The sequence below is a fragment of the Lineus longissimus genome, chromosome 10 (genome assembly GCF_910592395.1).
Source record: "Lineus longissimus chromosome 10, tnLinLong1.2, whole genome shotgun sequence".
In the NCBI taxonomy this organism is placed as follows: Eukaryota; Metazoa; Nemertea; class Pilidiophora; order Heteronemertea; family Lineidae; genus Lineus; species Lineus longissimus.
The window spans coordinates 8,854,982-8,881,579 of NC_088317.1; the positions used below are offsets into that span (position 1 = coordinate 8,854,982).

Sequence of the window (26,598 nt, forward strand, 5' to 3'; positions counted from 1 at the left end):
TATAAATCAATGAAAGAATGAAACAAGAGCATCGCATGCGCATTTCGTGCACATTTCGTTTGAAACGAAGTACGTTTCAAGTTCGTTTGATAGTGCGTTTTCCGTTCGTTTGAAACGAATTACGTTTCCAGTTCGTTTGAAACGAAGTGCGTTCGACAATCGTTTCGTCTGAAACGAAGTGCATTTGACAATCGTTTGACGTGCGTTTGAGATCCGTTTAGTACGATCGTTTGGAAATCGTTTGGCAAGCGTTCTGATCGGACGTGTTCGTTTGGGAGCGTTTCGAAATTTTCGTCTGGGGTGTGCGTTTGATTTCAAACGCTTTCCAAACGGCTGATAAACGGATGATTTTCGTTTGAATTTCGTTTTAGAATAAACGCTTTTTGCCCGTTTCAAACGCGTTTGAAACGAAATCAATTTGGAGACGGCCCCTTATTATCTGACGCTGAACGTAATTATTGCATCACAAAGAAGGAGTTTTGTCAGTCATTCGCTCAGTACATAATTTCAAACCCTACCTCTATGGCCAGCATTTTACCATCAGGACGGATAATGCCGCGGTTAGCCATCTTCTGACTCTGACCGAGAGCAATGACCAGATACAGCGCTGGCAACTTTTGATGTCTTCTTTTAAATACGATCGCGTACATCGACCTGGCAGGAAACATGTCAATGCGGATGCAATGAGCAGGATCCCATGTTCTCAATGTGGCCGTGATGAACCCCCTCCATGCCAACCATATAAAGGAAAACCTAGGAAACTGAAGAAATCTCCATCCACTGATGCACCACCGTGTCCCCACACTCGAACCACGGATGACGCTATAGAAGAAACAGTGGACGATTTGATGATGACCTGCAATGTTGTACTGGCTAGGGTGAGAGCAAAGGACTTAGCTACACAAACATCACATGAGCAGACAACATCATCGCCTGCAGCTAAGCCCAGTCCTGTTCAGAATGATCTGTTGAAAAGGATAGGCAACTTACAGAACACTGATCCCGATATTGCTCCTATTTTGCAATTAAAACTTGCAGATACTGACTATCCAAGTTTCCGGACTATCTCATCTGAAATTCTCAGTGTGAAGGCACTTCGCCAACATTGGAGGAATATTTTTGTTAGGGATGGTTTGTTATTCAGGAAACTAGTCACACCTGGAGGATCTGACAGGATTCAGTTAGTTTTGCCTAGGAACATAAGAGAGGAAGTTCTACAGCAATTACATTGCGATCCGACTGCTGGCCATCTCGGAACGTTCAAAACTATGCATCGGATCAAGGACAGATTCTATTGGGTAGGCTGGCGCAAGGACGTCATGAGATTTGTTTCCAGGTGCCGCACGTGCAATCTTGCCAAGCGACCACATCGCAAGGACAAAACTCCATTAACACAACAACTATTTGGAGAAGCATTTGAACGGATTAGTATAGATCACATTGGACCGTTGAAGCGTACACCCAGAGGATTCTTGTATGCAGTCACAATGGAGGATAATTTCACAAAGTGGGTCGAGGCAGCACCCTTACGTACAATGGAGACAGAGGAAATATGTAACGCCATCATTCGGGAACTTGTATCTAGATTTGGCTGCATGCATATCATTCATAGTGACAGAGGAGCCCAATTTACATCAGATTTATATTCCTGTCTCATGCAGAAGTTACAGGTTAATAAGACTTTAACCACTGCGTACAATCCTAAGAGCAATGGGCTTGTGGAAAATTTTAATAAAGTGCTCAAGAGTACCATGAAAACCTATGTCGAAGATCACAAAGAGAGCACTGGATCTTGGGATTTGATGCTACCAATATTTATGATGGCCTACCGGTCCTCTGTGCACTCGAGCACTGGTGAAACTCCTCATTTCCTTGTGACCTCTCGGGAAATGCGTCTCCCTTTGGATCTTATGTATAATTCGCCTTCAGAGAAATCACAGGATGTACCTACTTAAGTCATTGACTTGGAAGCAAAATTTCACAAGGCCTATGCAATTGTGAGGGAGCGTCTGAAGGCGGCACAACAAATACAGAAAAAGCAGTATGAAACGGCTTCGCCTAAATATAGATCACTACAGGAGGGTCAGGCAGTGTGGTATTTCCATCCGAGGAAAAGCTTCAAAGGAGACAAGCATCATCCATGGCTTGGACCTTACAAAGTAAAGACACTGAACGAAGACTTTACTGTCCTACTTCAAGTGAATAAAGACGGAGAAACTATGAAGACCCATGCAGACAAGCTTAGGCTCGGAATGGAATCACTCTGGATGACTGGTAAGGTGACATAATGATCCTCTGGCAGCATGTCCTCTTTCCGACTCTGACCAAGTCAAGTGTGACCCGAATAGCCTACATGGAAGTGTTTGGGTTTTGGTAGACTGTCACATGTCTTTGAATGTGTGAGTGAGTGTATTTGTCAGTCAGTGCTGCAGCAGCACTGTAGAGTGTATCGATGTGTGTTGTGTTTACTAATTTTGACAGGTTTTGGTAAACCCGTGATACTTCTTTTGTTGAAATACTGATACATGTTAAGGTTCCGGACCAGAGATAGTGACTGCACTTGTAGGGTGTAGTAAATGTGATTAGGCCTAAATACACTAGCTGGTCATTTGGAACAGAGTTTTGATATTGTTACTGTGGTCAACTTCTACTGTGATTTGGTTTTAAATACTAGCCGTGATATTTGTCTCTGACCACTCAGCAAACAGTGTGATGATGGTCCATAGTTATACGGGTACCTTTCTTATTTGAAGGATACCCATTAAAGACTTTTGGCAACTAGTGTTGTCATCTTAGTGATTTGCCAAGTAAGTGCGACAGAAGTCATGTCTCATTTTGATTACTGAGAGTGCAAACATATTTTGTACAGTTTTGTTCAATTGTTTGATAATTTGTAATATTTTGTATAATGTACATGTATATGCTCATTTCTTGATCAGGTTAAGATCAGGGGTGTTTTGTAACTTTACTTGGAATAGTTACTGATATGGAAATGGTGAAGTTGAGTTTTAGTAGGAATGTCACTGATATTGTTGCAGACATTATGTGCTATGATCTGGTAGTTTGCCCTGGGATTACAGTATTTTTATCCTGCTCTAGCCTGTTATTGGGATTGGACAATTTTAAGTAGGGATAACTGTGATTGTATTGCACCTGTTAGTACATCTAAGTATTTGCATTAGAGTGACTGAAACTTCTAGTGTTAACCAACTTTAAAGCATAACAAGTAGAGACTTTTATTTGTATGATATTGTATCTTGTAGGGATATTGGCATTGAATAATTTGTGTGACTATTGTTAGGATTTGTCGTATAGAACCGAGTTCTGCAGCAAGTTGCTGGTAATTGCTATTTTGATCCATTTTGTTCAGACTGAGTTACATCTATAATCTGTGAGTTCCTGTCTTGACTATTTATAGTTGACTAGTGTCATAATTTGACGTATTATAGGCGTTTCAGGCATATTTTGATAATGCATGCATTATCGGATAGCAATGAGCTGAACGTTTGTGTGTCAGACACTTTTGAGTAAGGACAGTCTTGGGTCCATGATTAGTCAGTTCAGGGTAAAGCGGCACTGCTGACAGTACTGCTAGGGATTTGCTTTGTTATATTTTTGATACATATGTATGCTTTTACTTGTATGTTAACTTTGATGGCATTTCCATCACTTTTATGTCCAGGGTTAACTGGCATTGTAGTAGGTTGCATTATTCTGTGTGAAGTTTTCACAGGGATTAAGTATTTTTGATATTAATTTTGATGCTCAGGTACTTAGTATATCTGATGTGACTCTGGTAATGTGACAGTATTCACTAGTTCTGTTCATCCTCATGGGCAATATTATCATGCCTGGTAGAACTTTTGTATAAATGCATTTTATGCATATTTGGTATTTGTTGACCATTTGCTTTTTACCACCTAATGACTGCAGCTTCGGTGTATGAGTGTCTGCGGACTGAGGTGTATCTGTGGGCCTCATGCGTGATGGATGGTTCAGTGCTCAACAGTCTTGTCATGCGTTAATTTTAATGTGCAATATGTAACCCTTCATGTGTTCTACATGTATTCTGTAATATTCGATATCCTGTTTTGGTTACCCTGATTTGGGGAATTGGTCCTTGCGTTTTGCATTTTTGGTCTTCGGGCTTCGAGTTGGCGCCTAACCAGGAATTTAACTCAGGTTTTGGCATGTCCCTCCCAGCCTTGGGGCAGGATAATTTTTCAGATCAGGTGTCTTTTATTCGGTAAATCGTTCTGGGTTATTACGTAACATCTGTACTTGTAATATCTGTGAATCCCAGCTTTAGTTTTATGACACAACTTGTGAATGGGCATTGCTTATGATTCTCTTTAAAAGTTTAAAATGTATCAGCACGCTGGTACAGGCGACCGTTCTTTGATAAGTTTTGGCTTCTACCAGTTACGCGTCCTAGTTGTGACTTTGCATGTCATTTGGTACTTTTATTTTTTCTTCGCTCTTTGGGGGCACATGGCAGGGGCTATCATACGCTCGGGAGGGGGGTGATGCATGGTATTTCATATATCGCGCTCCTGGCCGTCTGGTGGTGCCGTCATGCGCCTACGTGTTAACTAATTTGTAATCGCCTACGGCGATATTGTAAAGATTGACCAATTCGCAGTATTAAATATCCTGTTCAGAAATAGTATTCCCGTGTCTTTTTGGCCACGAAAACTATTACAAATGGAGGGCCTGGCGTCCCCAAGGATCGTGACGGGGGAGACCAAACACACGTTACGAGAACAGATCATTCAACCAGATCATGTTTTCAATATGAATCAAACGTTCGTCCGTTATGACTTTCCTCCGAACCACTCGATGGACAACAAAGGAAACCACGACACCGATATCCAATCTTCCAGGGGCAACCCGAAAGAAGGATGTACAGTCACTTTACTGATTGCGGCTGATGGGAGGAAAGGAATTGCCGAGATTAATTTCCCTAGACTAATTTCGCACGGACGTGTTATGCGAGAATTGAGGGAGCATGCACCCGAAAACGTTAGGGTAAGTCATATCAACACAAAATCCTACTAGGTACAAATCCGCTCTTTCCTTGTGCCTATTAGAGTAGTAACTGAGAAAGTTGTAATCTTGTAAAACTGTTTAGATTTCCGTCGATGAAGAACTGAACATTTTGCATATTTCTCGTCAGTTAACATCCAGCCCAAATGGATGGACTAGAATCGAATCGTTAGTTCAATGGGCTGAAACAGTGCTCACCGACTTCGTTGGAGCTGCATTTTTGCTAGTTGTGGACCGGTATCCCGCTCGCCTTAATGGACTGTTTCGAGAAGCAGTAGAGAACTTGGGTGGCGGCATGGACCTTGTTCCCGGAGGGTGTACTTCGCGTGTCCAACCACTGGATTTAACGATCATGTATGCTTTTAAATCGAGACTGAGGGCGATCTGGAAGGCATGGATGGTAGGAAATACGGACGATGACGGAAACTGTCCGCCTATATCGCGTAGAGAAGTTGAAAGAATGATTGGACTAGCGTGGGAGAGAATTGTTGATGAGGCAGTGCGTGTTGCCTGGCGTGTAAGTGGCCTTATGGCAGAACATGCTAATATCGGTATCAATGACCTAGTTATTGAAGATGAAAAGCAAGTTGATGTTTTAGAGGTCCTTTCTGACCCCAAAAATGACGAGTAGTCTGCTCAGTACATGTGAAATGATTTCGTTACCGTACATTGTGTTTGAATAAAAGGTTAATAGTGTATTACAGAATAAAGTAATCCCACAACAAATTGTGGCTTACGGTTATTCACTATAATTATTTCATCTAGTCGTCATAATACCCAAGCCTCGTAACTAAAGCTTTTACGATCGTTTACGATTATTATACCCCTCAATCCAGCGCGCTGGACAAGTTGAAGTCCTGCCCCATAGAAATGTCTAGCCTTTACATCATTCTATTGAGGGACTAAAGGCCTACAAAAGGCAGGCCCATGAAAACCACCATTAGGTAATACAAGCTGTTCGATCTACAATGCTACCCCTCCTACATTACGGTATTTTTAGAACTCAGAAAAATGTTTATGACATGGACTCGCGTCGAGATAAGTTGGATTCTCCCGTATGTAGGGTCTGTCCAGATAATATTGTACTCGTGTGTATAAATGATTTGTATAACAAACGTCTGACGGTTTTTTTCACTATTTCAGAGAGTCCAGGGTGTAGTCATGAGTAGACATAAAATGAAATAACACTTTGCTGTTCGAATTTTACTCTTTTTTGTTACTTACTATTTCGACATTACACATAGTTCCCTTGATTTTACACTTTTTTGGGTCATGATTACACATTGGGCCAAGGTAGGGTAGGCAGGTCTGCGCTACATCGCAAACATGTATTCATATCTTCTATATTTTATTTCATGTACTGCTTTTCAACTCACGTCGTCTGCTAGAGTGCATAAGCGGCAGTTCGTTAAACCGTACATTTGGTCGCTAAACCGCTACGGTTTTCCACCGTGTTTTCTATTAACAATATTCTGAGCCAGCTGAGCCAGCCAGTGTACACTCTGATACAGTGTGATTTTGTTAAATTTCCTCCGCTGATCATGCTACAACTCGGAAAAAACACTTCTGATCTTCAAACTGCTTTGTCTGGATACTATGTACAATGTATATATATAAAACTATCCAATGATATAATTAACTGAAGTACCTGCAGCTCGAACAGAAAAGTAACTGATGGGTTGATGTTTGCAAACATGCAGCGTCCCAATGTCCCAGTACATATGAATGCATTTGCCTCTGTGGTGTGACATTGAAAACTACACGGTAGCTCACAATTGGCAATTTTTTGTTGGAAACCCCATCCCAAACGCAAGAGTTGCTGGCCTTGAATTGGTGGATTATTTATCTTTGCTATATGTACATTCTAGTTCATATTATATCAACACCTAATTCATACGATTTCTTTCCAACTAATTGACCAAATTCAATGCGGTTTCTAGCATATTGTCAAAAACGTTGTTTTCTAATCATACATGATAGCAGGAATGTGATTGCATAAGTTTTTCATTATGTAATCTGCCACTTAACCCTTATAAAAAAAGTTTTTATTTATTTTGAATGATTAAACACAAAGTTCTAAGAATCTTGGTCTTGGTCGGTACTCTAGATATGGCAATTTTAGGAGAGCCAACTTAGATCAAAACAGTAGGCGTGAAGTAGGTGTGTTCTATTGTTGGAATGGCAAACCATTGTGTTGCCTACACAGTGCGTCCCATAAAATTGCATTTATTTTGTTATATCTCCACCATAACTTCTTCGATTTCGATGAAATAAACAGCTAATGATCTTATAATTGTGTGCTCCGTCATTTGATGGAGATTTTTTTCCAAAAAAAATAGAAATAAAAAAGATGTTTTGTAAGAGTTTTTTTAAATCACTGATTACTTAATGAAAAACCTGTTTCATTACATTTCTGTCATAAGTGTGGAAGAATACGTTTGAAGTAGGTGTTGATATTAATATGAGCTAGACTGTACGGTCATGTATGATATATCCAAACATATCCATCCTACTCACAATAATGGGAGTGAAAGCTAGATTGTACAGTTTTTCATCATGTAGTTGTTCGGTTGTTGGTCAAATAGGACCTGAGTTAATTATTTTGTTACAACATGTATGGTGCTGGCTTGTGGACGCCATCAAGAGACTTGTTTACAGACACAGGTTATTTTAGGCCTATGCACTTACCTTCTTACGTAAGGGCATATGTTCATTTCTAACAGAGTTTTCTTACACTCGCCCCATTCGTATACACAGCTGTGTGTGAGAAGACCGGGAGGACGTTTGCTCCTGTGTTTTATTCGTGTTCAAGGATCCGAACTTTGAGTATTTCTATTACGTTCTTTCCACGATTGATGGAAAGAAATATTTACTTTGTGTCTCGAGCTTTGACAATTCTTTAATTCGTAACTATGCATAGAGCCAAGCACGTGTGTGCATAGACCATACATTTGGCTACATTTCGTAGCACTGCTTACATCGTTGGTAACAAGTGTCTGTGGCGGCCGCAAGGAGCACCTTTACATGTAACCTTTATACGCAACGTTTTACGTGGATATACGTCGGATATCTGTACTTCCTGTTTGCGCAATCGTGACTTGTCTTTTGTCACTCAATCCCGGTACCGGGCTTGCACTTTTTCTGTGACGTCATCTACATGTACATGACTGTGTTTCTACGTTCTACGAGTACATAACTGTGTTTCTACGAGTTGGAGTTTCTTTGGATACGTGTTTCTCAACCAGATTAACTGACTGATGTGTTTGTGCAAGTGTCATTCATAGCAGAGAGCTCTACATTGTCAATATATACCATTACCTAATTTGCTTATGTAAATAAAGTGTTTGTGTATTTGTGTAAAACAGCTTCAGGGTTTGTATTTCTTCTGCTAATTTAGTGAGTGTTTTTTCATGTAGCTATCGTACAGTAGTCACATACTATTATGTTGGAACCACATGTATTTCTACTTCACACTATGCTCAGCAAACACTGGCTGGCTACTGTTTTTGCAGGTGGTTCAGATAACATAGACCAAAATGCAACTGCAATGTGCAGATGATTCAGATAACAAGAACCAATTGTTACCCAGAGTTGTATTTTGTGTGCAGGTTTTGTAACGTAACATAAGTCGTAGTTCCACCTATCATAAAACCGCATGTTTTTTCAAGAGCCGTGTCTTTGCCGTTGGAGGGAAATTTCGCATGCGCAATGCCGATGCAACTTCACCGCGCCATCTGTCGCCGGAACTTAGACATTGCAATTGCCGTGTCTATTCAGATTCCACCTATCAAAAAACCCGTGTTGAACACGGGTCTAAATTAGCCCCCGATTAGCCCCATCGAGCTCGATGGGGCTAATAGACACGGGGATTTGACACACGTGTCTATTAAGACACGGCAATTCACAGGTGTAAGCGCAAAAGACACCGGGGTTTGATAGGTGTAAGTACGACTATATATATAGGAGGACAACAAAACCTTGGAGGTAAGGGGCCATTTATTCAGTACGTATAATGTACGGGGAAATGGGCATTCGAGCCATTTCGCATGTTTTGCAAGTGCGTAAGGGTTGGACATTAAAGGTGTTTGAGCAAAACATTTGTATATCACGGCTCACATATGTTATATGAGATTTTCGCCAGTGCTGTGCATGTAAAAACATGATAGTGCAGTATGAAAAGGATAAGGCGTACAAGTCTAAATGCTCAGTGTGTTTGTTCACTTTGGTGGTCATTTCCATTAAGAGGCATTTTTTTGTTATTCGATGACGTGGCTTCCGTCATTGTCATCGTCGGCGTATGTTAGCGCGGTACGTTTCGTAACCTTACTTACTTGTTACTAGTTATGTAAATTCCTCCTCCTGGGTAGGAGAACCCCCGTTTGGGGTGTAGATTATAACGGTGCCGCTTCTATGTTTTAGCTCACCTCTGGGGAGCTTATACGATACCGTGGCGTCCGTCATCCGTCGTCGTCGTCCGTTAGCGAAGCATGTTTCGTCACCGCTAGGGCAAGATGGCTAAAGCTTGGTGTGGTGGAAGCTTTTGGCAATATGCCCAGACATATTTTTTTCTCGCGATATGACCTACCTTCTGGCCTCCAGGCGGCCATCATGGAAATTGTTTTTTTGCCCTTTTGAAGCTTATAGTTGTACGTAGAGTGACGAAATTTGTTAGGTTGGTGTATCTTATAAGGTTAGATGACATATGACCCGGGTTTTTGATTTGACCTACTTTTCAAGGTCGCGGAGGTCAAAGTTCACTCAATCATCAATATGTGGCACGTTTCGTTTCTATTTGAGCTGGAATGTTCTAAACTTGTGAGAAAATATATCTAGGGACCCTCCATTCTACCCTAAAAATGTGTTCCGCTCGGACTTGAAATATGGCCGCCAGGCGGCCTACTTGAAAAAAAAGTCGGATTGCAACCAAATTTCATGTGATTGTATATATATGTACCCTCTACAACATTCCTGATTGTCAGTCAAATCCATCTGCCAATATAGCCGCCAGGCGACCATCTGGTAAATTGAATAAAGTCGGATTGCAACCAAATGTCATGTGATTGTATAGATATGTACATGTACTCTCTACAACATCTCTGATTTTCAGTCAAATCCATCTACCAATATGGCCGCCTGGCGACCATCTCGAAAATTAAATAATGTTGGATTGCAACCAAATTTCATGTGATTATATATATATGTACACTCTACAACATTCCTGATTGTCAGTCAAATCCATCTGCCAATATAGCCGCCAGGCGACCATCTGGTAAATTGAATAAAGTCGGATTGCAACCCAATGTCATGTGATTGTATAGTTATGTACATGTACTCTCTACAACATCTCTGATTTTCAGTCAAATCCATCTACCAATATGGCCGCCTGGCGACCATCTCGAAAATTAAATGAAATGGCCAGGGCCATTGTGCTCACCTCATGTTGAGGAAAGATGGATAAAGAGCATGGTCTTGTGTCATGTAGTGTTAGGTTTGATGTAGGTCCAAGCAATTACAATTTCCCCAAAATGGCCAATTTACAGTACATTCGACCTCTGTGACCTTGAAAAGTAGGTCAAATCAAAGAAGACCCGGGTGACACATTGAATGGTTGTTAGAATTAGATGTACCTATGATATAAAATTGGTGCCAATCGGGCAAGTCATTACTAGGAATAATGGCATTTTGAAGAATTTAGGATTTGGCCCCCTCCCTGGAGGCCAAACGGCAAATCAGATCGCACCAAACTTCGGTACCTGAGATCACCTGACCAAGGGGTACATGTGTACTTAATTTGTGATCAATAGTCATTGCAGTTAAGAAACGTGCCATTGTTACGGCCTGACGGCGAATTTACGCCATTTGACCTCTGTGACCTTGACAAGAAGGTCAAATTAAAAACCTGTGTGACATATACTGTATGGTGGTTAGATGTACCCATGATATCAAATTGGTGGCAATCGGGCAAGAAGTTAAGGAATAATCACATTTTTAAGGTTTTTGGATTTTGCCCCCTGGTGGTCAAGTGGTGAATCATATTGGACCAAACTTCGGTCCCTGAGATCAGCTGACTAAGGGGTAAATGTGTACCAAATTTGGTATCAATAGTCATTGCAGTTTAGAAACGTGCCATCGTTACATCCTAACGGCCAATTTACACCATTTGACCTCTGTGACCTTGAAAAGGAGGTCAAATCAAAAACCCGGATGACATATGATGCACCTTTGCTAGAAGTACCTACCATATTTTTTTCAAAATTTCCCGACTACTATTGAGGGAGATATTGCATATTTTCACTTTTAACGTTTGGCCCCCTGGTGGCCAAACCATGAAACGAATCGGACCGAAACTTGGTCTCCCAGGTGTCATTACATAAGGGTACATGTGTACTAAGTTTCAACTCAATAGCTCTAACAGTTACGAAACGTGCCCTGCTAACGGACGACGGACGACGACGACGACGACGACGACGCCGACGACGACGACGACGACGACGACGACGACGACGACGACGACGACGACGACGACGACGACGACGACGACGACGACGACGACGGACGACGGACGCCACGGTATGGGATAAGCTCACCTCTGCTAAGAGGTGAGCTAATAATGTTGGATTGCAACCAAATTTCATGTGATTATATATATATGTACACTCTACAACATTCCTGATTTTCAGTCAAATCTATCTACCACTATGGCCGCAAGGCGACCATCTCGAAAATTGAATAAAGTTGAATTGCAACCAAATTTCATGTGATTGTATATCTATGTACACTCTACAACATTCTTGATTTTCAGTTAAATCCATCTACCAATATGGCCGCCACGCGACCATTTCGAAATTTAAATAAAGTTGGATCGCAACCAAATTTCATGTGATTGTATATCTATATACTCTCTACAACTTTCCTGATTTTCAGTCAAATTCATCTACCAATATGGCCGCCAGGCGGCCATCTTGAAAATTGAACAAAGTCCTATTACTCCGAAACTAAAATCCAACGTGCAATTTATGTGCTAGTATACTGGCAAACTAAACCACCCAACTACCAACCAATGGGCAAAATATGACTTCATGACCTTGGTTAATACCCCGATCTTTGTTACTGTACTATTCTGTAGATGGTTCTTGACCTAATTTCCAAGGTTTCATAAGTCAAACTCTAAAATTCTACCAATAATGGCAAATTTGTCAGTATTTGTCCTTGACTCTTCAAATTTGATGTATCGGTACCTCCTATCAGGCATCTCTACATGGTGAAAAACGTATAATATGTCAATGTGACATTTTCGAGCGTAAATACGGTTAGGTCACATTCCACGAAAATTTCACTGTGTGATGATCGAATACATGTCATTGGTTAATCTGATCTAGCTTAATAAAGTGGCTGAAAGGTTTTGACATTAACCTATTATATAAAAACATAGCCTTAACCATTCTACTGTAACCGACCACAGGTGAGCTCATGGCCCCTAGCCAATTTGAAAAACTGAAAGTGTTGACGATTTCCAGTACTTTTTTCTGGGAATGGAGATATTTAGATATGTATTTTCCACGGTGGATAACCGTAGCGGTTTAGCAACCACTCTGTACGGTTCAGCGAACTTCCGTTTTCCCTTGATTTTCCAGGTAGCACAATTTTACAATTTTCGGTAAGTTCCTGTTGTTTAATTCGGTTCTGCTTTTTGGCTCACCGTTCGTGGAGTCTATACAATACCGCTGTGTCCGTCGTCGTTCTTCGTCGTCTGTCGTCACCGTCCGTCGTCGTGTCCTGGGCACGTTTCTTAATCGCTAGGGCTAGATGGCTAAAACGTGGTGTGATGGTAGCTTCGGGCAATATGCCCAGACATGTTTTTGTTTTTGCGATACGAACTACTTTCTGGCCTCCAGGCGGCCATCTTGTTTTTTTTTGCCTTTTTGCAGCTAATGGTTGTACGTAGAGTGACAAACATTTTATGTTGTGTGTATCTAATAAGTTTCAATGACATATCACCCGGGTTTTTGATTTGCCCTACTTTTCAAGGTCACATAGTTCAAAGTTCAGTAAATCACCGATTGGTGGTACGTTTCGTTGCTATTTGAGCTAGAAGGTTCTAGACTTGTGAGGGCATATAAGCATATGGCCGCCAGGCGGCCATCTTGCAAATAAACAAAGTCATATTACTCCGAAACTAATGATCTGATTGCTACTAAACTTCATGTTGTTATGTATCTATGTACTCTTATCACTATCCCTAATTTTCAGTCAAATCCCATTACAAATATGGCCGCTACTCCGCCATCTTGAAAATCCAACGAAGTCTTATTACTGCTTAACTGTTGAACAAATGTCAACCAATTTCCATGTGACATGTACACTCTTCAATAACCCTGAACTTTAGTCAAATTTATAACCAAAATGCTATAGTGCCCATGGAATCAAAATGAAGTCCCCAAACACAAGCCGGCCGCGTGTCAGTCATTCATGCAAAATTTTAATTTGGGCTCCTGATTTAACTCTCGCTGGAGTAGTAAAACGTTGTATCAAGGGGAGGGGACGAGACAAGCCCGCAAACAACCGAGCGCCTCGCCGTGTTAAAAAAGTAAACTAATTTACCAACCTCGGCGCTGCAAGATCTGTTGGCAAAGATCTATTGGACTTCCTTTTGGTTCCATGGGTCGAACTCGAATATTTTTGAAATAATATTTCAAAACCGGCCGAAAACATGACATTGTTTGATTAGGATTATACAAATTACACAAAAACAGCAGCAATAGATGTTTATTTAAAAAACTACAATGCGAAATGTTTTTTTTTTAGAAGTCTTATAGTGGGGAATGCTTGGGGGTATGATATCAGAGCGCTATGCGTAATGCGTAGAATCGGCAATTCGGATCGTATTCTTTACGCAAAAAGCGTAAGGGTAGGCAGCCCTGTTTAGCGGCCTAGGCACTACACTTTACTATCCTCCAGATCATAACGCGATGCTTTTGGCGTTTATAAGTCTATTTGATTAAATTTTTTAACAAGTTTAGCAGGGTACCATGTAATCGCTGTCTGGTCAACGGTATAATATACTATTAGAGGGTTTATATAGCGCTCGATTATGCATGGATTATTCTCGAGCGCTTTACAAAGCAAAGCACTCCCTAAAAATATGACGTTAAAGGAGTGATTTGAAGTGGCCGATGTTTCCTGCCAACCTAATACTCCTGGGGAGATTGTTCCAAAGATTGGGGGCAGCCGAGCAAAAAGCCTGGTCCCTAAAAGTTTCGCAGCGCGTAACCCGCACCACAAGTAATAGCTCAGAGTCACCACGCAATCTATGATGAGAAAATGGTTGTCTGACCTTGACATTATCAACAAGGTACTGAGGAGCATTACCCTGGAGGGCCTCAAACACTAGAAGTAAGACCTTGAAAATTATCCTGTACTTAACACTAAGCCAGTGTAGATGCACAAGTACCGGGGTGATGTGGTCGAAGCGAGGCACAAGACATACAACCCTCGCAGCAGCATTCGAAACCCTCTGCATCCGACTACACTGCTTGTCAGTGATGCCATATAGAACAGCATTACAGTAGTCGAGATGGGAAGTTACGAAAGCGTGAACCAGAATCTTGGTGGTGTCCTCAGTAAGAAATTTCCGAATTTGTCTGATGTTATATAGTCCGCAAAAGGCATTTGAGCACACTTTGCCTACATGGGTTTCCATATTCATATTGGAATCAAACCATACGCCGAGATTTCGCACACATTTTGACAGGGCTCACATCAGTCACACCAACTTTAATTGAGTCAATGTTAACTTTGAGCAATTGTTGGCGGGAACCAATGATGATAAATTCAGTTTTCACATCGTTAATCAACAGTTGGTTGGTGATAAGCCAAACCCTCACATCACGAACGCAGTTCTCAGTCTCCTTCAGACCATCGCATTCAACTGAAGTCGAAAGGGCTTGTGGTATTCGACTCGATGACTCGACGACGCGATGGCTCGATGACGCGATCGTTGCTATGGATTTTGCTAAAATACGGAATCCCATGGTCCTGGTCTCCGGGCTACCGCTCCAATAGCCGAGGTTTTAGCTTGGCCTTCCCATACCCAGCTACGGTATGTGGAAGGATGTGCCCCCCCCCCCCCCCCAGCCATGGCCACTGAAGATTGGTCCCCGCGGTTGATTTTGATATTTAAAGGACACGCGGAAGTTTCATAGCATGCAAAATGACCCGAGATTTAATTGACACACAAGCTTCTAGTGGCCAATGTCAGATGTCATGTGGTAGTCTGTCAACAATCGGAATTTCGCACATGTGCAGTTTTTGAGACTCAGTCACTCAGTCCCTCTTCCGTCCCTTGACATCTGCCCCCCCCCCCCCCCAGGCATCAGCCCCTATAGGACATTTAATAATGCCCCCTAGGGCATATCCCCAGATATGGACATGTCCTGGTTGGATATGCCCTAAGGGGAAAGATGTCATACGAGGATTTATAATTCCCAAACTAAACTGACACTTAAAATAACTCTCGGAGTTCGACTGCCGTGCTGAACGGATATCCAGAGCCAACCTTGTATCCAGGAACTCGCGTGTCATTTTAACATTGGAATTTCTGCTTGTAAAGAACCTGGGTAGGAGGTTGATCTGAACCAGCTATACTTAGGTGTATTTAGCTGTATTGACGGTAAGATACCAGTGGCTTGCATAGCAACATGGCGCATGGTTTTATCAAAAATGCGAACTTGTGGGAAACGAAAAATGGTCGGATTAGATACGGTGAAAACAGCTGGAAAGGGGTTGGTAATGATCGGTTCTTTTTTATTTTCCTCCACTTATGATTCTATGTATAAATTACAGTCCAAGCAGTGATATTCTTTAAAAAAATTCCAACTTGATCGCGTCATCGAGTCATCACGTCGTCGAGTCGTCGAGTCGAATACCACAAGCCAGTCGAAAGTGGGCGAAAATACAGATACAAATGATTATCATCAGAATATCCATGAGCGTCAGGTACTTGTCGGGATATCACGTGATAGAGGCGCTAAACGTAGAACAAAAATAAAATTGGCCCTAGGCAGCTGCCCTGTGAAACATTTGAGATCAACGTTAGTTGAGACTGAGTCGTTGATAACAATCCGCTCTTTCCGACTGTTGAGATATGACTCCAGCCATTTTAGGGCAATATCCATATATTCCGAAATCGATGTTCATGGTTTCAAGGAGAATCATGGTATCAACAGTATCAAAAGCCGCACTAAGGTCAAGCAACACAAGCAAACACACTTCTTGCTTAGCCATCCTCATCAGAATGTCACTCTGCACTTAAACTAACGCTGTCTCAGGTGAGTGGTACTGCCGATAGGCCGATTGTGATATAGGCAATGGAGAATGCAAGGTGCTATGTGACATGAGTTGTCCTACAACAACCTTTTCTCTCAACTTTGACACGAACGACAAATTGCTCACTGCTCTGTAGTTGGGAAAAACCAGGTCAAGACGTGGCTTCTTTTGCGACACAAGTGCACATTTCCACTGACTCGGCACAGAGCCAGAATCACGCAAGAGGTTTATCATCCTGGTGATGATTGGGAGGAGGGTAGCGGAGCATCGCTTAAGAAACCACATTGGAATAGGGTCAAGTTTGCAAGACGCATTGGTAGAACCCTTGATCAGATTAGCCACTTGATCACTTGACACTTTTGAGAATGCTTCAAGTTTTTGTTGTGGCGGAGGAAAGTTAACAGCAGGTGGTTCGACAGTAACTGCACGAATCTTCTCCTTGATGCTGTCAACCTTCCTTATGAAAAACTCACCAAATCGGTTAGTAAGTTCTACTGGGTCAACCTGAGCAGGAAGCGTTGTATCCTGCCTCTGCTTGCATAGTAAATTGACTACACGGAAAGTTTCTTGGCATCACCAGCAAACTGAGTGATCATGTCTGTATATTAATCCCGACGAGAGACATTTAGACACACCGAGTATATATTGCGTACATTGCGATATGCAGCAGCTGTGGCAGCAGATTTATGTCGATTCCTTTCAAGTTTTCTCCTCCTTGATTGAGGTTCCTCGCATTTGCTACTAAACCACGGGACATGTGGACACACCTTACGTTCCTTTACAATGACGGGAGCATGTTTGTCCAGTATGCCCGACAGCTTAGAATCGTATTGTAGCGCAAGCTCGTCAATATCAGTTGATACTGTAGTGCTCAGATCTGATGATTCCTTGTCATGTTTGAAAGATGCAATGTCAATCGGAGTCTGGTGAACATCGCTAACCACAGTGTCTTTGCAATCCCTAGACAGAATCAAATCTAGTGTATTCCCGGTGATGTGAGTTGGGCCAAACACATGTTGCCTGACCCCAAAAGTTAGAAGCATTTCGGGAGGCCGTCACATTCTCTTCGAAGCTGTGTAGTCAACCTCTGGGTATGTGTTCCGTGCGTAATAGCAGTAGTAGTTTTGCTTATTACCGTACACTTTCATGAAGTCAAGATATTCTGCGCTGTATCTCACGAATGCGAAAAATATATTACTTCCGACTTCGTCTGTCTTTACTGTTGACATTGCAGTACAATATAGCCCTACAAAAATATTACTTATTACTTTCGACATGAATATTAGCTCCATTTATCAAAGTTACATACGCATAGGCATACTGATGTAAATTACAACGACCGATGATATATGCATAATAAAATGATCCAGGGAACATGTGCTCACCTCGGGTAATGTTATGCATGTCATTTGCAGTTGATATGGGAGAACAGTTTCTGACTAGTTTCACCACTTTTGATTCCATTGAATACAATCATTCTTCTTAGCTCAATGGCACAAAAGAAAATAACCGGTACAATCTAACTATAGCATTTTGGTTATAAATTTGACTAAATTTCAGGGTTATTGAAGAGTGTACATGTCACATGGAAATTGGTTGACATTTGTTCAACAGTTTAGCAGTAATAGGACTTTGTTGGATTTTCAAGATGGCGGCCTGGCGGCCATATTTGTAATGGGATTTGACTGAAAATTAGGGATAGTGATAAGAGTACCTAGATACATAATAACATGAAGTTTAGTAGCAATTAGATCATTAGTTTCGGAGTAATAGGACTTTTCTTTTGTAATATATATTTTTATTTCCCTTGTACTTTCTTTTTTACATTTTACTTTACATTTTACATTTTACATTTTACATTTTTCTTTTTTTTCTATATTTACATTTCATGATTTCATGAGAAAAAACCTTTTTGTGGAGGCGGAGTATGGAAAGGGTAAAAGGATTATTAGTATTCTTTAAAGTCCTTAATTATACATAGGGAAAGTTTTGAAATATAAAAGTGCACTATTGGTGCATGTGCAGAGGTGCAGGTGCATGGACCATGTTTGTTTTGTTGTTTTTTAATTGATTGTAAGGGGTTGGGCTCTATTTGTTTAAACGATATTTTTCCATTTTTGGTAATGTTCATTGGGGTTTGTGTAATTCTTTTCTATATTAGCTTTGTATTTGATGATGTTTTGTAGTTTTTTTTAAAAGTCCTCTTCCTTTAGTTTTGATGTGTAAATGAATTATTTTATGATTAATTTTAGCTGTTCAATAAGACATGACCCCTTTATATCTCCCAGCAGAACATTGGTTTTATTGAAGTTGTCAGTTATTTGTTTTTGTTTTAAGAAATCTCCCATTTGAAGCCATATATTTTTAGATTTTTGACAGTCCCAGAATAAATGTTCTATAGTTCCAGTGTATATTGTGCAAAAGGAGCAGTTTGTTGTATTTGCAAGTTTTGCTTGGCATAATGTATTTGTTGGAATAATTCGGTGTAGGATTTGAAATTGTAGGGCTCTTAGTCTGGTATCTTTGGTGCATGTTAATGGTATGGTGTAGAGATTGTTCCAAGTCTCTTCATTCGTAGTTTCCCCTAATTTTTCCTTCCATTTGTTCTGTGTGCTGATAGCTTTGATGGTTGTCTTCTCTATCATTTTTGAGTAGGTGAACCTGTTTGGTTTTGGGGTATTCTGTATTTTTTTTAGTAGTTCATCTTGTATCATTCCTAATTTTTTGCCTTTTAGTTTGTCTTTCCAGGTTTTGGGTACTGCCCTTTTTAATCCTATATACTGGGCGGTGCCCCAGCAGAAGTAACAGCAGATTATCACTGCAGTGCTGCCATGTATGCTGCTTACTTAGAATTACTCAGACCTGAGGATGATAACCAATGAGGCAGATGGAAACTTCGTCAATGGTTAATCATAAGGATCTCCTAGAAACGTTACACCAATCGTAATCTAGAGATGAAGTTGTTTGGTCATCAAGATAGGGAAATACAATTAAGTCTCATTCCTGAAAGGGTTACAAAAATATAGCCAAATTGTTTTTGGGCATACATGTATGAAGATTTTGCAAATGATTGTGAATCTTTCATTTTTTATTTCATTTTATAGCATTTTGAAAATTTTGATTCTTGCTTGGAAAAACAAGAAATGTCATAGTCCAACAAATAAAGGATCATGAAAATGTTAATGATTTGCACTAATCAGTATAAGAATTTGGCAGTGTACAGTCGCATGGACTAATTTGGAAACTTTGAGTCTTCCCGGGAGGTTATTAAATGAAAAGGCCAGGGGCCATTGTGCTCACCTTATAGATATTTGGTAGTTAACCATTTGAGCGCAGTAGTTGCCGAACAGTGACAAGATACCCTTTAAACTGCCCTGGCCCCTCTCAGACATCATTCATTCAGTTCCATTTGGTATTCATAGACGACGCTCATGTATATCAACAGATTACTGGTTTTAATTTCCTGGCTTTTATGCCGAATGCGGAGTTTTTAAGGGGTAATCATTCCAAATAGTTTACCCCAATTTGCGGGCTACTAATCAGCCTCTAATTAGTGCTGATTGGATCATAAATTGATGCTAAAAATGATGAAAAGAAGGATGGATGCTTCGTGTACATTATACATTAGGCAAACACATGAGAAGTTTGCATAGTAGGTTGCTTACTTTCATTTTCATACCCACTCTGGCCATGGTGGGGGTTATAGAAAGGGGCATGGGGGTCAGGACCTTATCATATTTTTTTTCTCTATTTTATTATGGTTTGGGGTTCATACTGAACAAAAAAAATCTATGACTATGGACATAGCACCAATATTCATTATATTATAGCCATGTGAAGGGTGGTTGTAACATTTTCTGATTTTCTAAAAAAATATGAGCACGCAAAGGCTAATAATTCATGCTGGTTAGGAAACGTGCTATAATATATAGCCAAACGGAAATTTCATGCCATTTTACCTCTGTGACCTTGAAAAGTAGACCAAATCAAAAACCTGCAAGGAGTGATGCATCTGTATCAGGAGTACCTATCATATAACTATTAGCGAAAACAAGTCAATAATAAGCGATATATTGCACTTTCTATTTTTCAGTCTTGACCCCCTGGTGGGGGAGTTGTTGCTGGAGGTGATGGTCCAGATGTGTAGCGTCAAGGAAAAGGTAGAAATTAGAGAGAACATGACACACAGGTCAGAAATAGGTTAAGAGTGAGAAGAAGTTGAGCAGACAGTTTTCAGCTGACTTCTGGGATGATTAAATCAAAAGTCATCCAGACCTCCGGTCATTTGAAAGCTCCAATATCATTTCCACTATTGTTGCCCTCCAATTGCCAGTTGCATTCACTGCCTCCTACTTCTGGAAGGTAACCTGTCAAGAGGATCAAGTGCAGTTTCTTTCAATACATCATATCAGGTGACTTCAAATCTGACGAGTGTCATAACGGGGCAACCGCCGACTTGTCCAGTAGCGACATCTGCCTCGTGATGTCTTTGATGGCTTGCTGCAACCGCTTGACATGGCCGATTTTGTGGATACCCATGTCCTGGAAGTGGTAAGGAAAAAGGATAACAGATTAACCAAAAAAATCTACCTTCAGAAATTGCCAGCTACTGTTGATGCACAAGTGCATCAGGGGGTCAGTGACAAAACCGTTTAGCCGACTGTTAAAACTGTTTAGCTTACTATCCTCAAATCGATTGCTTTGTGTACAGCTGAGGGGTAGTTACCCCTAGGGCATATGTAATGCATCCATGTTTTAGAACTACCACTTAAATCAAGCCAATCCCAATAAATGCCTTATTTGAACAATAACCATTAGAAACACCATATTAAATTGAGTGAGATCAAAAATATATAAGCGAGCCGATATATTTCACGACATCGATATCTTTCACGGAGTTCACCCAGAGTGAGCAGATTCATAGGGTATTTCGAATCTGGCTTCACTCTCTCTGACTGCCTTTCAACGGATTTGATTATTTTACTGGTCCCTTTACGGATATAGCAGTGTAAAACACTGTGGCAAACACTTTCATATTCATTGTTCTCTATTCCCGCACAAAATACATGCTGAGGCGACAAATAGTCCAACACTGAATCTGCAATGTCATAATCAATGTCAACTACTCCGGCTTCTATGGTAACCAGTGAATTAACGGGCAGTCAGAAATGCCCGTCTAGATTATCTATTCATGATAAGTCGAAGCGTAGTAAAACCTAACTTGGTCCATTGAAATGTGACTCCTGCTTTTAATACGATGTATAAATCAAAATCCAGGCCTTTTCTGATATCTCACAACAGCCACGTATTGCAACCTTTACAGTATTTACAGGCATTCAAATGAAGTATTATCTCATGTTTGGGTTATTAGATCATTAATAACATAATGTTTCGGGATTTCGAAAGTGGTAGTAACCTATCTTGAACAAACGTTCCAATGTATCCTTACACAAGTAGAAGGGTAATAGATGTACGATTAATACGAATAATATCTGCGTAATAGCCTAAGAAAACTTTGTTTTCTTGCCCAAATCGCACATATTTTAACTTGTCAAAAAGCCACCATTACCCTTCTACTACAACATGTAAACAGCATTCTCGGCAACAATGGGTTAAAAGGTATCAAAAATATTTGTTAACTTACGGGCATTCATAGCCACGCCAGAGGTCAAGTATTTTCAATACTTGTAAACTAACGGGCATTCATAGCCAAGACAGATGTCAAGTTTGTTTTTTTTCAGACAAAAGGTATTTGTGAAACGAAAGCTATCTCAGCTTTAACACCGTAACATGTTTTCGCTCATACGAAAAATATTTTTCCGATCCTTCATTGATGTAAGGAGATTATTATCTCTCTACAAATATCCATCACAGGGATATTACACTTTCTAATTGATTATATGTAGGTGCCATACATAGCATCAATTTTTGCGTAATAGAGAAATAGAGCCGAGTTCATTCCTATGTAGGCGCCATAAATAGGAATAAAGACACATTTATTTCACACCATCTCACACTTGAACAACACTACTCAAACAGTATTTATGTGGTTCCTATTGAAAATCATTTAGTATTTGGTTTAACCTAATTCTTTGGCTACCAACCATAGAATGACACCTGGTGTACTTTTTATGCACTAAAAAGCGCCACCTGGTGTCCTTTTACGTACTAAAAAGCAACACCCGGTGTCATTTTTATGAAATGATCTGGAATTATAGTTAGATAAAATGGATATCTAGTGCTAAAAGTGTAGAGCTTTTACGCAAAATAAAGGTGTATTAGAACGCCATACAGAAAATAGTTTCATTAAGAGCTTCTTTGATTAATATGGAGAGGATGTACAATTATTTACCTTTAAACGAGTACTTTAAAAGATGTGGTTGCAGAGCCTCGCTCGAACAGGGGTTTATTCGACCTAGGGAAGGTTTCCCTTCTTTTATCCGTGCTTCTTCCCAAAGTGACAAGTATGACACTAGCACTGAAACTGATGCTGTATTATGCCACAATTGCAAAGGATGGACGCTGTTTGAATACAAGTGGGACTTAAACCCAATGAGGCCTGGTGATACGTTTACATACAAGTTCTGCATCAATTGTAATGCGATTGCTTATGATGATGATGGTTTTCGGAGTCTTGAGATAATACACGATAATACACGATAATAGACGATACTTTGAATGCATCCTTAGAAGGCTTGGGCAGAGACATCTGCAAGAACCAGCAGTAAATTATTTAAGATATGTTGTTGAAGCTTCTTTGCAGGGCCACTTCTAAAGCCCAAGGAAATGGTTGTGTAATGCCAGATACGAAAAGACGATTCAATTGGCATTTAAAACTGGTGTCAGCAATCCCCCATCTAAATTGAGACATGAAGGGGATGCACTGCTTTTTTAAATTCATTGTGGTGACTATGACTGGATTTTAGAGGCAGAATTCATTAACAGAGCACTCAGTCAACCTAAATTAACTGAGGACAATTTTACAGATACGTTATTGTGGGATTAAAGTAACCATAACCATAAACTACCATGTCTTTTTAAACCAAGTTTTTGATAAATTGAAAATATATTATTTAGTGCTGAATCCTTATCTCACAAACAAGGATAGAATGAAAGATATGAATCAATTATGATGTGATTTCATGAATAGTGTTCTCTTCATGACTTACAGGCTTATGAAGGAAGAGGAAGACGCATTAACGCAGCAGAGTGACGTTTTACTTAGTGTCCTGAAAGGTCAAGAAAGTCGCTGTCCTTCGAGACTTTGTCTGTCAGGCCAAAAAAAAGCCACAAGTCACAATACTAATCAAGCTTTGATCTTATGACGTAGTCAGATAGAGCTTTGCTCTGAGGTCAAAATACTGATTCAGGGTGATTTTACATACTATTAAATACAATGAATAATCAGACATCAGCGGTAATTGAGCAGCATATGAAACAGATGAGAGTAATTAATTCAGTTAATGCTAGTTCAAATCCAGCTTATCCCATTGCAGCTAACTTTCAACAGATTGCAGCTAACTTTCAACAGAACAATGCTTCTTGCCAACAGAATTACACAACAAAGCAACAAGGTGCTACTAGGTCGTCAGTTAGTTCAAATCTAGTGCCCCCTTGTCAAGGTCTTGTCTCGACTACGAATCAACAAGCCTCGAAGTAGTATAAAAGTGGGGTTCTAGCTCACAGTCATTTTCTAGTCAAAATATTCTAGTCAATTTTCGCTCAGCCACCTCACTCTGCTCTGCTCCGTTTGCGCAAACTATGTTCTAGTCAAATGTTGGTCAAGAATCGTTTTGACCTAAATTGACTAAAACAAAAAGCTGACCGAAAATCGTCTAAAACAAGTTTAACCAGACGTTGACTCTAACTTAATATCCCCCCTTTATACTACTATTCAAAAGTCGCAAAGGTCTAAAAAAATCTCAAAATTATCAAAAAATCTCAAAAGTCACAAAAAATCACAAAAATCACAAAAAACATATTTAATCAAAATTATTTTTATACGAAATAAATATGTTTCCGTCAAACGAAGAACTAAATTCTCAAATGAAAAAATCATCATTGTTTCTTAAATGGAGAGAAGTTCCGTTGAACGCATGATATAGAATTATTAAAAAACAAATCATTTCGACAAAAAACGGAGAAGCTTTGATTCTTACCTTAGAAGACAGCAATGCAAATCATATCAAAACATTCACAACCTCCATTATTAAAAAGTATATCCGATCGACAGGTGAAGTGGAAGGTAAAATATATTATGGATTTGATTTGGTTTAACATATTGTGATTTCTGTTTAAATAAAATGAACAACAAAATTAAAGTGTTACTTAGTATACTATGCTTGTCAATGTCTGGTAATGTGATTCTGACTGGATTGTATTTTTTACCTAGATGTTCAAATACTATAACTATTACAGTTTTTCCAATAAATTATACATGATTACTCGATACAAACAGATATCTGATTAAAAACCACATCTATGGACATATATGCTATAATCCGTGGTTAGATCTATCAATTGTTGATTTACACTATTATAAAGATGGTTATGTCAATCTCAGTAATAAAAAATTCACTTTATAAGAATCCAAAATTCTTATAAAGTTACATCATTACTTTTGCCTGACTTGCTATGACAGCCCGTGCACATTATCTCTGATGAAGTCATGTCATTTCAGATTCTCTGTAACTTAATTTGAATCAGTTTCTTCTTTCATTGAGTTCTTATATTTTTGAATAATAAGCTCAAATTCACTCGCAGAAATGTGTTCATTGGTAATCGCTCATGACAGTAAATTATTGATAATATTTAAACTACCTTTAGCTTGCATTAAAATTGTTTTGTGTTTTTTAATTTTTTTCCTCAATTGAGGTACAACAATTTTTTCCAGTTGTTCCCAACATAGCACAAGTCACAGCCAATGGTTAGCTGACAATGTTTGTCACAACATCTCCTGCTCCAATAGATGCGATCCCAGCACCTACGATGAAAAATGATGTTTCCAGCCAATGGATTTTGCTTGAAGCCCTTTTATAGTTTTTATATAGTTTTGAACGTTTTTCAATTTTCAATTCTAATTCTGCTTTGATTTTTTCAATTTATTCATATCGAAACTCGTCTTGCTCTGGTATGCCATCTAATCGATCTGCTTGATAATTGCATCTTTTTCGCTTTGTGGAATACATCGATTTTCTTTAAAAACTTGATCGATAGAACTCTGATCATTTAAAGTATGAATAATCATTAAGTTTACAATTTTCCCTAATGTTTTTACAAATGGCATTATATTTTTGGGTTAAAAGCCGTACAGAAATTCTAAAATGTCTTCCAGAAAAAGAGTCAACTATATACATTTATTTTTTGATTCCCAAAAATTGGCACAATCATCTATGACAAATAAAGTTTGTGTTTTACTATCTTTTAAATGTTTAATTGTATCTTCTAGACATCGATTTACATTTTCTTGTACAATATTTGGTGGATAAATATAAATATATTTGTCTTTTTCCATCTAACAACGTGCTTGGTATGTTTTATTCATTTCAATGGTTGGACAAAAAAAAAAAAAAAAATTTTTATTGAATTCATTTTCTAGTAGATCTAGAATAAAATACGTTTTTCTACAATATGTCATATCTGTTACTAATATATTGAAAGGAATGTCACAGTCAAAGTTATCGTTGAAATTCATTTTGTGGGTGTTTTTAAACAAGTGCACTAAGCCTGACACCTTTTTATTATCAACCCCTACTAAACCATCTGCTACAATGTAAACCAACATATCATACTCTGTCTCGCTTGATCTCGTTAGTTCCAATTGCAATCCATGTTTGATATTTGACATCGCTGTGCCAGATCCATGGACATCATTATCCTCAGTTGATCTTAAATCAATCCACAATGCATATTTCTCATTACCATTATATTTCTCCACATGGATTAAACAATTTTCAAAAGCTTTTAAATCTTCACTCATATAATGTCATTTGATTTCATCAAATTGATTGTACGCTTTAATTCCAGACTTGTAAATACAGTGTGAATATCCCCTCTGATGTGATTGTCACATTTGTAATATCCGGATTTTGATAACTCGTCTTTTCTGAATCATATTCTGTAAAACTTTTTTGGAAAAACAATACAATTCCTTTTGTAGATGCGCAATTTATAATATATTAGCATTGACACGTTTATTCTTTCCAGTCGCTTCTGTCTTCAGCAAAT

General features: G+C 39.4%; 1 protein-coding gene across 2 annotated transcripts in view; it reads right to left on the reverse strand.

Annotated features, from left to right (window-relative positions):
- Positions 1 to 20,217: 20,217 nt before the first annotated feature.
- LOC135494968 (diacylglycerol kinase delta-like) overlaps positions 20,218 to 26,598 on the reverse strand; it is a 782,762-nt gene continuing 776,381 nt past the window's right edge. For both annotated transcript variants that reach the window (XM_064783336.1, XM_064783337.1), the window contains one exon: positions 20,218 to 20,913. In XM_064783336.1, the coding sequence (XP_064639406.1) occupies positions 20,806 to 20,913 (108 nt within the window). In that variant the 3' untranslated portion in view covers positions 20,218 to 20,805. The remainder of the gene's footprint in view (positions 20,914 to 26,598) is intronic.